This window comes from Wyeomyia smithii, chromosome 3 (assembly GCF_029784165.1).
Source record: "Wyeomyia smithii strain HCP4-BCI-WySm-NY-G18 chromosome 3, ASM2978416v1, whole genome shotgun sequence".
In the NCBI taxonomy this organism is placed as follows: Eukaryota; Metazoa; Arthropoda; class Insecta; order Diptera; family Culicidae; genus Wyeomyia; species Wyeomyia smithii.
In genome coordinates, this window is record NC_073696.1 from 64,635,277 (window position 1) to 64,651,855 (window position 16,579).

General features: G+C 40.0%; 1 protein-coding gene across 1 annotated transcript; it reads left to right on the forward strand.

The window, feature by feature from the left end:
• Positions 1–383: 383 nt before the first annotated feature.
• Positions 384–15,908, forward strand: LOC129728315 (uncharacterized). The gene is made up of 2 exons (XM_055686747.1): positions 384–486; positions 14,758–15,908. The coding sequence occupies exons 1-2, from the start codon at positions 384–386 to the stop codon at positions 15,906–15,908; spliced, it is 1,254 nt and encodes a 417-aa protein (XP_055542722.1).
• Positions 15,909–16,579: the final 671 nt, after the last annotated feature.

Consider the following 16,579-nt stretch of genomic DNA (forward strand, 5'->3'; position numbering starts at 1 on the left):
GCTGTTCCCGTTGGTTTGGTCACTGAACACTCTACTCTTTCTGTATTAAAGTATCATACCATCGCCAAACCTTTGCATCGTTATATCAACTGTTGGATCACATAACTTCAAAGTAAATAGAAGTAACGTAAAAACAAAGCAAATCCCTTTACCTCAACTACTAACAACCGTACCAAACGTGGCTGCGATCCGTCTGACGTCAAAGGTTCTCACAGTCCGTGGTCATCAACCTTCGGCACACCCCGTAGGCAGTGGGAATCCAGTCCGACAAATAAATGAAAATGAAGACCTCTCGCACGCCTGCTGACAGAAAATTGTTTATTGATTACATACATTATAACGTAATTTGAATGAGCATACAATCGAAGAGTATCTTTTCGAATATGTCACTACAGCTTGCCGCAGCGGCACGTGATGTGCCATCCGTCTTTCAGGGCTTTACACAGCTCAGTGTTGCGCCCGGTGGAGTACCTCGCGGAGGTGCGTGTAAGTTTCTTTGCTTTTGCCTCACTCCCATTGATGGTGATGTGTATATTTATGCTGGATAAAAAAAACATTTTTCGCTCTTGCTCTACGTTTGTAGCAGAGACTTGGTCAAACAAAGCATAGCTTGGTCCGTGGCAGCATAGCCAGCTCCGGTACTTGTCACGGTCCAGTCCGAGGTGAGGAAAGACATGATCGGTTTGTTGTGTGGCTTTAGTTCCGAGAAGGTTCCCAGAGTGTCCGATGTCTTCGAACTATTTCCAGGATGTTACTTTTAACTAAAGACGCCAGCTATGGCAACACTTTTCAGCGATGGTCATTGTGAGCAGCGTTGCCAGGTATCCAGATTTAGCTGGATTATCCAGATTTTTGAACATGTATCCAGGTAGAAGGTCATCACTTCAATTTTGGCGCGAAATTTTGCAATTTTGTCACCTCAAATTTTGCGTACCCCAAGACTTTTATTCGAAAAATTAACCTTTCACCCCACGAAATGACTGCCAGATTTTTTCCAGATTTTTATTTTGCCTTTTCCAGATTTTTGAAAAAATGACCTGGCAACGCTGATTGTGAGCGAGGAGTTTTGAAAACTCACGCACGATCAACATAGATACAGGCAAAGAAAAGTTCGCATTTTGTCCCGTTTCGCACACACAGACCTTCACGGTTGAGATCAGCCAGCATCCGTTCGCTGTTGGAGTTTCGTCAGATCTTGATGTCGATGTTTTTGCTACAAAGTGATTCTATACATTCACTGCGTTTGCTGCTGCAGCCGTCACCGTCACTTCACCCGCTTCGCAGTCTGATCACGTGTGTCCGCGACGACTCTCTTTTGGGAAACCTCGCGCTCGCATGAATGATTGCATCCATCTGTCATGGTTGAACTGAACATTTAATTGAAATTTTGGCCGTTTTTCTCCGCTGATTGAAGCGAACTGTTTTCCATCACCGCTCGTGCAGGCGCAGGCTTGACTGATCGGCTCTACAGTCTGTACAAGCAGCTCGGCCGCCGAATGACGAGTCGAAGGTGCTTGACATGCCCATCCTCCGGGGGAACTGACTGCGCTGATTGGGTTCCGACAACAGCGATACATATATTCCACTACTCAGACGCCGAATTGCACTCTGATTGATGCACAAAGAGCATTGATTTCCCATCAAAGTCTGGTGAAGCATCGCATTGCACTTTCCCTGCGGTACCATAAGAACCCTCAATCAGAAAACAAAACAAATTCTGTAGTTCGGTTGTTGTGACAGCTGAAATATCGACATGTGTTGCGTCGGTTGATGGTGGATGCGGAGAAATCTATCATCGGCAAACCCGCAGCGCTGCAAAACGAAAAATTAATTACCATTAATCATTCACCCGGGGTAATCGCAGTTGAGTCATTCCGGTTGAATGAGAGATTTCAGTGGTCGATCTTCGATTGATTGAGTGATGAAAGCGAGGCGACATTGTTTTTGGTTCTGCTGACAACGAATCGGGGTCAAACTGTCAGTCGACGTACGGCGGAGCGATCGATGCCCGTACATCGGGGTGTTACCCCTTTGGAGTACCAAGTAATGGACGTTTTGAACTTCCGGCGTGACCTGGTTTTTTTTCGGGGACGATTAACCGAATCATGATTGCCATTGGCATTGATCTCATTACGAAACATTAAGGTGAACATGGTTTAAGTTTTTTGGGTGGGAAGAAATCTCATGGTTAAGTTACGTTTAATCAGTTTAAATCCCGGGGGAGAAAGAGAACACATACATTTGGCCAAGAGGTGTACGGTAAGTAAGTACGATAAATCTGAACAGGTATTGTATCTACAGGAAAACAAAAGTATGTGAAGACATAATGACCCGATTAGAAAGACAAAACAAAAATTTAACCGAAGCTGTTAGTTTGTTATGTGAAAAATTCTTCAGGTTTTGATTTTTTTTGTTCCCGTTTGGTGTTAAAATAACAGAAATTATAACAGAAATGATTCGATGAATTTTTGTATGTAATGAATTAGAGTCTACCAGAAGATGGCAGCATGAAAGTTTCAGATCCCAGTGAAACCAACGACGATTCTGTTGGAGTCTCAGTTGATTGCAAATAAAGTGATAAAAAAAATCTACTCTGAAAATTAATTTAGACTCCTCTGATATAATTGAGCAATTCTCGCTGAAACCGTCCAACTGGTGACATGAGGTCTTTAAAAAAGGATATTTTTGTGTCTAAATGATTGAAAATAGTGAAAAATGAGAAAATCACTTTGGTTAGTTATATTAATGGACCCCTCGAGCACAAATAGGTTGAACGGTTTTTACAAAAATGTATTTTTGAGCAGTTCTTGTTTTTTTTATTGATTTGTTTGTCTTGAATTTATCATTGAACCCCCTGCAACCAACATATCGTTTCAAAGAGGAGTGATGGCCGCCATCCTAAATTTCATCAGAAAATCGTGTTTTTGAGTAAGTTCACAACCACCGATTCTAATTTGACATCACCATTGGGAAGCTGCGGAAAAATGCTTTAAGATACATTCAAAAAATTAGGTGAGCATTGAGTTGACCTTGCCATTGAGATCACTTTACGAAATCGAGCTCCGACAGTTCAACGCATGACGCGCGGCCAATGGTGGCCTGTGGTGTGCGTATGGTGTGGACAGTCAGTATATATTCCTAGTTCACAGGTAGTAAGTGACCCACGCACCGTAATTTTTGAATAGCCTTTAATCAATTGGCTGAATTTCGTTAGGAAGTAAACGTGCCCTTTTCGTCGATAAGAACTAGCTAGGGATCAAAAAAGTAATGATTCTACTCTTACTTTATTTACGCTGGCATACGCGTAAAGCAAATCTTCTCCAGATTACTCGGGATATACTTGATTCCTACCACACATTGGTATACAATACCTATGTTTGTAGATAGTAGTCTAATGAATGAAAACAACAGTATACAACAGTAGCAGAAAGGAGCGGGGGCCTAGTGTGGTTGGTAACGTCTCCACCAACCACGCTCGACGCCTGGGTTCGAATCCCACCGCTGACATAGGTGTCGATGGTTGTGAGGTGGCGTGATCCACTCACAACCAACCCAACTGGTCTAGATTCAATCCTAGCCGACACCGGGAGATTTTCTGAGGCGAAAAATCTCTGGGATCACGCCTTCCATCGCATGAGGAAGTAAAGCCGTTGGCGCCGGTCCGTTAATAAACGGGTCGTAAGTTAGGGTCCTGGGTGTGGAGCCTTCCTGGGCGTCGGTGATTGGTCACAACAGTGGCGGAACTAGACCGACGGAAAATAAGCGAGAATAAAAAAAAAGAACAGTAGCAGAAACAACATCTAACAATAATTTGTTTAAATGCTAAACACGCGAAAAGTGTCCTCCGAACCAAACTTTGTTCTAGCAAAAAATCGTCGAAGAGCTTGGTCACAAATTAAGTTACACTCAAGGAGGAGAGAGGGAGTGGAGAAATAAACAATGTGAATGAAGTGGAAAGGGGTCAAAGATACGATTTTTTGCTTTACGTAATTTGTGAACAGACCCAACGTCACACAGGCATTGGTAATTTAACAACTGAGTGAGGGGCCATCCACATTCCACGTGGATAACTTTTGGGAGGGGGGTTTGCGTAATGTCCACGGTCCATTAATTTTTTCTTTTGAATTTATATGAGCAGTTGTCCACGGAGGAGGAGGGGACAAAATCCTTAAAAATCTGTCTACGTGGAATATGTATGGCCCCTAATATACACTACACACAGGCACACACCACAGGCTCAGCATATTGCGTTTGGAGCTCGTCATGCGTTGAACTGTTTGGAGCTCGATTTAGAAAAATGACCAGAATGACAAGGTAAACTCAATGCTCACCTAATTGTTTTAATTGTATCTTAAACATTTTTTCTCAGATTTCCAATGGTGATGTCAAATTTGAAATCGGTGGTTATGATCTTGCTCAAAAACACGTTTTTTCTGATGAAATCCAGGATGGCGACGAGATTAATGATGGCATCCAAAATTTTTCTACTTGTAATGAAAGCTCTATCATTCCTCTTTGAAACGATGTGTTGGTTACAGGATGTTCAATGACAAACTCAAGAGAAAGATGAAAAACTGCTCAAAAACCAATTTTTGTAAAAACCGTTTAACCGATTTGTGCTCGAGGGGTCCATTAATATAAACTAACCAAAGTGGTTTTCTCATTTTTCCCTACATTCAATCATTTAGACACAAAAATATCCTCATGTCACCAGTGGGACGGTTTTAGCGAGAATTGCTCATATCAGGTTGTGCATCAAAGGAAGTGACTACTTTATTCAATTAAACAGAAATTTCTTAGTAACAGTTGTTACAGCTAACTTTCCGCATTTCAATAGGTATTCTACATTTCGATGTAAATGCTGGTTATTTCGATTATCTCAATGGTCCTTTCATAATGAAGTTAGGGAGAATTGACTATTTCTCGGTTTTTATAAGGATACGATTTTCGGTTTTATGCATATTTTCAAGTTTGGATTGTGGGTAAAATAGAGATTTACCCTTAAATCCCATTATCAATCACTTTAAGCAATGGCATCAATACTTTAGAGTTTATTCATTTTTTGGGCCTTTTTAGACATGTTTATTCGATGTGTCCCCCATTTTTTACTACGGCATCCTCAAGACAAGAAACGAAGCAGAGCGTGTCTTCTGTACGCAGTCCTCTGATATCGACTGCCATTTCTGCGCTTTATGACAGACTTTAGGTTTGTGTTTGCTGTTTACTGAGAAAGGGAGAATCTACCGAATTTGCTAATTCAAATGTTTGTCTTGTCATTACAAGCTACGAACAAATGCTTTTCTAATTCGAATATCTGCGAAGTGGAGATGCCAATATAAATAACATTTCATTCATATGTTTTGTTTACATTATATTATATTATTATTCAAAGCACTCTAATGTCTCAGCAAATAAAAATGCACTGTCGGATAGAAAATATAGAAAAATATTACAAGGTATACAACTCTCGTTTCCTAATATCGCATAACTCTAACAGCTATACTCCACTCGCTATTGTGTGACAAAGTAGACTGAAGCTGCATTTCCTACATGTAATCTTTTGTATCGAGTTGAGCGTAAATTTTTGCATTGAAGGCGTGGCCACGCAGTTTCGAAAAAGAGAAACGAACCAAAACACCTTTGATACTACTGAGTGATTTTCATAAGCACCGAAAGAAAGTTTTTGCTTTCCCGATGTGAAAATCACTCTGGCTCTTAGATTAACTAATTTGCGTTAATGATATTTGATTGATACGGTGTTCGAGTGGGCACAAAGAAACAATTGAACCGGAAAATCACTCAACTTAACGGTGAAAATTTTTGAAATGAGGGTTATATCTTGCTGCGATAAACTGTTTATAGGCAAAACTACCGTTTATCTTTGGTGCCCTGGACGTTATTGTAGAAATAATTATTGAGAAATACATGAACATTTCACACTAGTAGTAGTTGTGAAAAATCTCATAACTTTTGTCTTCAAGCATTTATAGTTCTTAAAAGAACCGATCTTCAGCTCGAAATGTGTGCTGCAGAACACAAATGATCGTACCACCTTGGCCGCGCATAATAAAGCTTGCTCTCCGCTGTGCCCTTCAGTAGCTGTGCCAGCAAAATATTCTGCAGCGTACGATGGTAACTGCTGCTGCCGTATGCAAAATGAGGGTAAGGTGCAGTGCCAGGATATTGACTCGTATGCAGCTTTCGTTTCCTAGTGTCGCGGACCTCTAACAGCTATACTTCACTCGCTATTGTGTGACAAACTGGAATGAAGCTTAATTTTCTGCACGAAATCCGTTGTATCGAGTTGAGCGTAGATTTTTGCAATGAAAGAGTGGCCACGAGGTTTCGAGAAAGAGAAACGCAGAAAAACACTTTGTTGAGTCAGAATATGTGGACTTTATTCTGTCCATGTTATTGTTATCCGTGCTCGGGAAGCAAGGGAATAGCGAGGAAAATGTATGGGAAAGCTCGACTTTGGAACAATTCACCTTTTTTCACCATTAAGCACTAAACCAACAATGTTAAACATTATATAAAACAATTGTCACACATTTTATCTATTCACCGACATATAAATGACTAATATGCATTAAGTCGTTCGCTTGCTATAATCGTTTGAAATCTGACGCAACATTTACTAGTTTCATTTTCAATTTCACAAAATGTTATCTAGTATAGCAAACAAAGACGTAGTCCTACGTCAATACCGTAGTCCTACGCCATGCGGTCGTGTCTTTGATACCACCCTCCTACTTTTTCTCATCTCTCGCGTTCCATCATGGATAACTTTTCAACGCGTGTACCAATCCTGACGAAATATTCACCACTGAGAAAACAAGCCTTCCAGATCAAAACTTTGTCATTAGTTTTTCGGTACGACAACTAGAGGCGCTGCAGTAAATAAAAGTAAAAGGTCAAATACTAAGTAGAACAAACCTTATGGTGGCCGAAAACCTAAGAGGCCACCGCTAGAACGAAGCTGGATAAAGTTCAACGACTTGCGTGCATTGCTATAATAGGAGCAATGAGCAGCACACCATCAATAGCTCTGGATGCAATGCTTCGTCTGTTGCCGAAAACAAAAACTATCTTGTCAGGTGACCTTGTAGGTCACCTGACTATGCTAAACTTTTCCAAAAGAGGGCTAGCGGTGAGTATGAATGGGGATTGAATGGCTCCTCAGGATAAGTATGACATTCCATACAAGGTATGCGAAACATCGCGTACAGACTGGGAAGTCGAAGTTCCACACGTTCGTCCAGGCTCAACGATATTTTTCACAGATGGCTTAAAACTATGTACAAAAACTGGTGCAGGAATCTTCGTCCCTAGTAATAATATTTCAGTGGCTATGGGACATTGGTCAACATGCAAATATTTGTATTTTTTCTGACAGCAGACGTACATGCAAAACGAGCATCTCACTCACAGTTTATTGGCTCAGAACTTATCTGTACAATATAGTTTGCTGCCAAAAAGTGTGCCCAATCTAAAAGGTTCATAACACCAAATGTAAGCCATTCCAGAAAGCTCATAGAGCTTAATAAAAGAGCTCTTTGTACATACGTAGGCCTAGTAACGGGGCACTGTCCGAGAAGATATCATTTAAAAAACATTGGCCTTGTTCAGAATTATATCTGTCGCTTTTGTAATATGGAAAACTAGACCTGGGAACATCTGCTGTGCAGCTGTGGTGCATTATTTAAACGCATACTGCGGTTTCTTGACAGTGACTGTTCACAGCCCAAAGAGATTTGGTCCTTAAGTTCAGAAAGGTGATTGGCTTCATAAACCATATCTTACCTGACTGGGAGCGTGTCGTCGATGCAAGTCCACTATAGTGATCATTGTATTTGCAAGGGGGCACGTGTAGTAAACAGGGACATATTACAAAAGTTCACATATTGTTTTGTAAGTAACAATTTTGTTAAAAGAGCGAAAAATTTTCGTTAATATTTTCCACAGGTCAAGTAAAAACTTTGCGTGTAATAAAATATATTCAAAAAAGTAGAAGAGCAGGCCTACGGATGCTACACGAGTAGTTTTGGCTAGGCTTTATAAAATACTGAATTATAGTGATTTCTCTATAAATGGTGTTGTACTCTTCAATAAGTGTGAAAAGGTTGAAACTTTCAACATTTACATTTTTGTAAAAATCCTAAAAAATAACAGCAAACTGCCCCAAAAAAACTAATAATCGCATGAATACCACAATCTAATAATTTATCCTATACTATTCTCTATAAAATATTACCTATCCAATGAAATTGTCCGACGAAGTATCATATCATTTCCCAGTGGACATTAAATTGATTGTCACCGGATACGCGCGCGCACCTCAGCCATCTTTCGCTGGATCAACGATACATCTTTGCAGCAGCTAATCGCTCCTTTTCTCACCGCTTTGATATAACAAGTTCTGTGTAATGCATAAGGCATCACACACACCGGTCGGTCATATCTTTCCCCATCGTCGTCGTCGTTGTCGTTGCATCGAAATGCACAGAGAAAACGTCACCTGTGCAGGCATAAATTAAGTTCCCGGTCAAAGAGTGTCAACATTTTTCTTTAATTGCACTTTCGCAATAAACTGTCCACTGACCGGGTCGTTATGCAAAAGGGGTTCAGATTTGTCCTATTCAGAGTTCTTAAAAGGGACGCACACGCCGGATCTGCAGGTTACGTGAGCCGGCCATGTATGCACAACACGGAGATTCATTTGTTGTATCTTAATTATTGCGTGCAAAATGCATGATATATTATTTATTATTGTACCCGAGCGAGTGAAGCTGTGGCGGCGGTACTCATAGTCTGAGAAGCGCTGAGCGTGAGCCGGACAGGTTCATTCGCGAGACTCGTCCGATGGTCGGTGTGATTTAATGCCTCGGTTGCGAGGCTTTAACGATAGGCTAGCAGCAGAGTCAATAAACATCGATTTATAACATTTAAATATTTTCATTTCGTTTCAATCAATGATTTAATAACTTTCTGTCCACTTGGCGTCTGTGGGGCATCTTATTCTAGACCTGTCTCTAGGGCATCATTTACGCCATTAGCCCCTGCGGAGGTGAGCGCTGTGGACTCGAGAGGACCCCGAACCGATACCGATAAATTCTTGCACTTGAGACAAAGAGGACAGACATTGAATAGCCAGCTGCATAAAGATAAATCACGCTCATAAATTAACGTCACTAATTTAAACAATAAAATTAAGTTATATGAGTATGATTTCCCCCTGTCTAATGTACCATGACATGTAGCTAATATTTGTAGGCGTGGGGAAATCTATTCCACTTTGAAACTATAACCGTTTGACTCGATGGTTGTTTGTTTTGATAGTCTGTTCGAATTGTTCGCTTTGATTATTCGCATTTTTATAGTTTTTCATCTTTCATTCGCGATCATGAGCGATATATGAGTCCGTATTTGGCAAGATTAGATCGTTGATGATTTATAGCAGTATAGAAGGCACATAAAGTTTCGATGATGTTTCGATGTAATCTATGCGCTGTTGAACAATGTCGTTAAAAATGGAGTCATTGCAAATCATGTAAATTCCAACTTCAGTGGAAAATTTTAACGTTGCGCACATGCAAATGTTGACTCGAATCAATGGAGCAGTAAACTTTGTTCCTGAGTTTTTCATAAGGCCACGAGAAATTAGGATCCTGTAATAATATTAAAAGTGACTTTTAGGTTCTAGGTTTAAGATTTCACGTGAAAGCTAGTAGGGTTCAGAGGGGTCTTCAGCTCTTATATTTGTTTGTGCTGGAAATTTATAAGCATCCTTGAATTACAAAGTATGTCCAAGTCTTGAGAAATAATTGATGCGTACATACCCACATACTGCAACAGTTTTTATCAATTATTCATCACAGCTCACACTGTACAACAACTACAGCAGGATCGGACATTCCGATGAATCCTACCTTAGGAGAGTATCCAATTCCTCAACTCCCAAGTTAGGCTGCTTACGACATTCCGCTGTAGCATTCAGCCGTCCAGAATGGCTGATACCGTCATGAGTTCCAATTTGTGGCATTCCCGCAAGTGAACGTCCAGAAGGAAAAGCGCACCAGTCAGCAACCTAATGGCAAAGATGACATCAGGAATGCAAAATATGACATCGCAATTCGCGAATGCGCCATATCCAAAACTATTCCCCGCGAGTTGCTTCCGTGCTCTGCACGGTTTTTGACGAATCTTTTGGAGCAATTATTTTTTTCACGAAAACTCTTAATTAGAGTAATTATGATTGTTTTAAGAAAGATGAAACACGGGCCGCGGAATTTCGGCAAACTACCCGGAATCCTGATCGCTGCCTGGTCCGGGATGGATCCGATCAAGTCCGTCTGACGTCAAGCTAGCACAGACAGCGAAGATTGTTCTCAGCCGAGAATAACATCTCGTACTTTAGACGCAGATCTGGGTGCTGGTTGGGATATCTTGCCATAATTGAGGGGCTGTTTTTTCGTACCATACGAAACAATCGTTGCGCTAATAGTTGTAATGATAATAAGCTTCATGATCATCATCATCAGCGCTGATGATGTGTAAATTGCTTGAAAATATTACCGATGAACGAGCACACAGCATTGAATTTTAATTGGATGTATTTACTCCCTGAACTTCCAGTTGGCTTGCCTTCGGTTCGATTCAACCAAGAGGAACGCTTGGGGAGGAGGAGGAGCATGTTCTCGAATTTCCGTCCACATTTTGTCGATTCAGCAAAACGATTAAATTAAACCACATTCATGCATTTCAATTTGGGTGCTTAATTTTCAATCTTTTTCTTTTCCTTCTGAGCTTGAGATGACTCGGCTGAAAGCTTTGGGAGCACATTTGTCAATTGTATTGGCTGTAAGTAAAAGATGAAAAAAAAAACTGCGTCCAACATGACCAAAAAGTTTGGGTATTTTTAAATGATCCCACCACTCTTTTGTCATTCTATAGCCACTACCGTTGACAGCCAGCGTTATAAGTCAATCCAACTGCGACAAATAAGCGAGAGCTTGAACAATGAAAACAGCAGCAGGGCTGCGATCATAAAATTTATTCCTTGTTTTAGTAAGGGCAACAAGGGATATACGATTAACATAACTGAAGTTACAAGTGTACATAGTGCATGTATTCCTTCGAGTCATAATAAATTTAACTGTGAAATAAATTACGGTACTTCAAAAATATCAGAAATATCAGAAAGCTCAGAATTAAAATGCGTATAAATTATTTTGCGAAGCCCAAATCATTAAAAAAACTAAGGATTTATCGGCTTCAACAAAAAATCTTCAATTAATCCATATCATGAGCATCGAGGCAACAGAAGTTTGCTCAATATTTAAAATCTAATATCCATCTTCCACGAATCAGTTCAGTTTTGTCGACCCCTCATGTTGTGTGTTTCCGCCATGTCCAACTCGACATCAATTTGCCCAGCCGAGAGCCATTATGTGACCCGGGGTCAGCTAATGATGCAGGTTTCTTTGTGTGTCTCCTGTAGGCAACTGCACTTCTTAACTTGCTGAACTACCTGGTGGAAGATCATCGGTGTGACAATCGGCTCGGACGGCACCGCGGCAGAAGCAACACCAAGCCAACTCATCTCGCCGGCACAACCCACGCATATTGGCAGAGCCTGCACAGGGTTATCCACTTTTTTATTCGCAAAGAGCAAGTAAATCTCCGTGATCCGTCCCTGTCGAGGGAGCGAGGAATTAGGTATAAAGAACAGATTCAGAGATGGAAATAAATAGCGATGTATGTACATATGTTAAGAGTTCTTATACGGCACTCGGACACAAGCAATCGCACCGCGGTGATCCTAAGTGAACGCAAGCAACAAAGCAGTTTCATGGACAGGATCGTCCATCTGTGCTTGAGAAGTGGATTAAATCCTTTCAAAAACTTCTATAGGCCGCTTACCCACTACTTGAATTTATAAATCGAGCATTGATTTAATTTGAAAAATGTTTAATTTATCTTATTATTATTGGTTAAATACCAGAAATGCATGCAAGCAGTAAGAAGTTAGAAGCACGTGGTGGCGCTGCAAAATGTTGATGCTCAATTTCAACCCGAGTTGGCATGATCCGGCAAGAAGAACTTCGCTTCTCGTTCTGGTATCAGTCTCGGAGACAAAACACAAGAACCGCAAGTCCCGTCTCCAATGCAATTGAATCGAATACAGTTTTTTCCCCTCTCCTGATATTTTGTTTTGCGTTCTTCTTGGCCGGTTTCATTCGGTTCGCTTTCAGCGTCCCAACTTTGGCCGTGACTAGTGAATTCAGTCAAAAAGCCAAAATTAAACGCTTATATGATTGACAAAATGATCAGTAATTTGGTCGTTTTTGCACATTGTTAATTTTCAAATTATGTCATTTTTGCTTTCCTCACCAAACGAGTATAACGACCGAACAGATTTGTACATTCCTGTGTGATGTTGATGACGGAAGTGACAAGATTCAGGCTGGGTTTTGCGGTCGGTTGCTTCCTCGAATGTTTGCACGACACACTGGCTTACAGTTAGTTATTTAAATGAAACGTGAGCTTCCGTTTAATTTAAAATGTTTTCTGCACTCAAACATTCACATTTTAGAAAGATTAAAATAGTCGTTTTTTGTAAGAAAAAGGAAAAACAGAAGTTATTTCAGTAACATGATTTGGGATCAAAGATCTTGCTGTTTGTCAATAGATGGCGCCAGCAGTAAGTGCTTGTCGATTTTAACATATCTTAACGTTATGAATCAAGCTAAGACAAATGGTAAACAAACCGCTCTGACAGTTGTTTTTCAGTTGTGTGAAAAAGTCTGATTTTTTTACAAAAGATTCATTATTTGCGGGAGCAGTTACTTTTTTCATTCCATTAAAAGAAAGCGGCGGCGGAAGCGCATCGAGAGTTAAAAAAAATTTACGGAAATGTCACTTTAGGTAAAACAACCAGCCATGATTGGTTCCGTCGCATCGAAGACGGTAATTCCCATGTTGACAAATGACCGCGTGGAGAAGTCTAAAAACCTTCGAAGACGCTGAATTAAAGGAATTGCTTGATGAAGATCCATACCAAGTGCAGAAATAGTTTACTTCGGTATTGGGAGCTACCCGTCAAGTCGTTTCCAAACGATTGCATGCTTTGGGAACGATTCAAAAACAAGGAACTTGTGATCCTTGAGTGTCTGTCTTTCGTTTGTGAACAACAAGTCTAGCGGCAAAAAAAGAAGAGTGACCAAAAACGGGTTCATAACAGCAACCCAAATAAAAGAAAGTCAAAGTCATGCTTCAACATCGTTGGTTCGGCCAAATTAGCACGCTGCGAAGGTTATGTTGTGTCCTGGTGGGACCTGATCGGTGTTATTTATTATGAGCTGTTAAACCGAACGAATCCATCAATAGGGTACGGTATCGACTTCAATTGTTTCGATTAAGCCGAATGCTACTCGAAAAACGACCACAATACTGGCACGAAAAAGTAATTTTACCACATGACAACACTCGACTTTATACTTTTGGAAGTCATCCGCTATATTCATATGATTAATGGAACATATTTGTAGTACTTGACCTATACTTTAAGGAAAGGTGATTCCTCTTGACCTAAACTTCAAGGAAAGGTGATTCCACTTGTCCCTTTTATCCTACACGTTATTGAAGTCATCAAAAATGAGCTAAAACATGCTAGACCTTGGTAAGAAAGAGTCCTAGAGATGTGTAGTCTTTGACAAAAATGTGTGTTTCGTATGTCTCAGTGCTTCTTTAGAACTACGTTCTAACAAAAGTTAAGTACAAAAAACTAAATTTTAAGTAACTTTCATACAAATTAGTCTGTAAATCTGTACCCAAAGAAGATAGTACAATTTGTTTATTCTGCAAAGTTTTGTATTTTTTTATTTTCTTTTACAACTATGCGCAATAAACCATTCCTTCATCTTTAAACACAAAAAAGGTAGTTTAATTTATTCTCAATATAGTTGACTTCTCATAACTTTTGAGATTATGCGGTTCATTCATAGTTGTTCTCAAGATATCATTTAGCTAGGATGAAGGTGTAAGGCGCTTCGGAATAAAGTTCCGATTTTGCCTGTTTGAACCACTGAGCAGCGCCTCACTGCTCCACCTGTACTATGTGTTTTCGCTCAAGACATCAGTATTAGGTTCTTCGAGCTGGTTAACAGATTGTTCAAGAAAGAGGGCTGTTACAAACTTTCCGAAAAACCTTTACCTACGAGACGTCATATTAGCCTAAATTCATGGAAGCAAACATTAATAGACCTGATGGGACGTGAAGTCTTTGTTGTTTTTTTTATGGCAGTATCAATACTGATATATATAAAGTCACAGTAAATGGTTGCTGTCAATTTATGCAGTCTGTGCTAGGCACCTCCTTGACACATTCGTAGCCTGTGCTTCTGTATACGCGGTAATTAAATGGCATGTAACACTGCTGTGCTTCACACTGCTATAAACAGCGACATTGGTAGATTAGGCAACAATGAATGGAATAATGAGCACGTCAGATGTCTTCCCTTTGCGGCCATTGTTGTTTGGGGCTCGGCATCGAGGGGTTCGTCATATGGGGGTACTGTCAAATTATAGGTAATGCGATTACGGTGTCAGGGAGGTGGTGTTAGGCCTGCTCTTAAAAATAAAAATTTCAGCCGTTCAAAGTCCACGAGTCAATAAGTCCATAAGTCCATAAGTCCATAGGTCCTGAAGTCCAAAAGTCCATAAGTCCATAAGTCCATAATTTCATAAGTCCACAAGTCCACAAGTCCACAAGTCCACAAGTCCACAAGTCCACAAGTCCACAAGTCCACAAGTCCACAAGTCCACAAGTCCACAAGTCCACAAGTCCACAAGTCCACAAGTCCACAAGTCCACAAGTCCACAAGTCCACAAGTCCACAAGTCCACAAGTCCACAAGTCCACAAGTCCACAAGTGCACAAGTCCACAAGTTCACAAGTCCACAAGTCCACAAGTCCACAAGTCCACAAGTCCACAAGTCCACAAGTCCACAAGTCCACAAGTCCACAAGTCCACAAGTCCACAAGTCCACAAGTCCACAAGTCCACAAGTAAACAAGTCCACAAGTCCACAAGTCCACAAGTCCACAAGTCTACAAGTCCACAAGTCCACAAGTCCACAAGTCCATAAGTCCACAATTCCGCAAGTTTACAAGTCCACAAGTTTACAAGTCCCCAAATCCACAAGTCCACAAGTCCACAAGTCAACAAGTCCACAAGTCCACAAGTCCAAAAGTCCACAAGTCTACAAGTCCACAAGTCCACAAGTCCACAATTCCACAAGTCCACAAGTCCACAAGTCCACAAGTCCACAAGTCCACAAGTCCACAAGTCCACAAGTCCACAAGTCCACAAGTCCACAAGTCCACAAGTCCACAAGTCCACAAGTCCACAAGTCCACAAGTCCACAAGTCCACAAGTCCACAAATCCACAAGTCCACAAATCCACAAGTCCACAAGTCCACAAGTCCACAAGTCCACAAGTCCAAAAGTCCACAAGTCCACAAGTCCACAAGTCCACAAGTCCACAAGTCCACAAGTCCACAAGTCCACAAGTCCACAAGTCTACAAGTCCACAAGTCCACAAGTCCACAAGCCCACAAGTCCACAAGTCCACAAGTCCACAAGTCCACAATTCCGCAAGTTTACTAGTCCACAAGTCCACAAGTCCACAAGTCCACAAGTCCACAAGTCCACATGTCCACAAGTCCACAAGTCCACAAGTCCACAAGTCCACAAGTCCACAAGTCCACAAGTCCACAAGTCCACAAGTCCACAGGTCCACAAGTCCACAAGTCCACATGTCCACAAGTCCACAAGTCCACAAGTCCACAAGTCCACAAGTCCACAAGTCCACAAGTCCACAAGTCCACAAGTCCACAAGTCCATAAGTCCACAATTCCGCAAGTTTACTAGTCCACAAGTTCACAAGTCCACAAGTCCACAAGTCCATAAATAAAAAGTGAAAAGTGAAAAGTCAAAAGTAAAAAGTAAAAAGTAAAAAGTAAAAAGTAAAAAGTAGAAAGTAATAAGTAAAAAGTAAAAAGTAAAAAGTAAAAAGTAAAAAGTAAAAAGTAAAAAGTAAAAAGTAAAAAGTAAAAAGTAAAAAGTAAAAAGTAAAAAGTAAAAAGTAAAAAGTAAAAAGTAAAGAGTAAAAAGTTAAAAGTAAAGAGAAAAAAGTAAAAAGTAAAAAGTAAAAAGTTAAAGGTAAAAAATAAAAAGTAAAAAGTAAAAAGTAAAAAGTAAATATTAAAAAGTAAAAAGTAAAAAGTAAAAAGTAAAAAGTAAAAAGTAAAAAGTAAAAAGTAAATAGTAAAAAGTAAAAAGTAAAAAGTAAAAAGTAAAAAGTAAAAAGTAAAAAGTAAAAAGTAAAAAGTAAAAAGTAAAAAGTAAAAAGTAAAAAGTAAAAAGTAAAAAGTAAAAAGTAAGAAGTAAAAAGTAAAAAGTAAAAAGTAAAAAGTAAAAAGTAAAAAGTAAAAAGTAAAAAGTAAAAAGTAAAAAGTAAAAAGTGAAAAGTAAAAAGTAAAAAGTAAAAAGTAAAAAGTAAAAAGTCAAAAGTAAA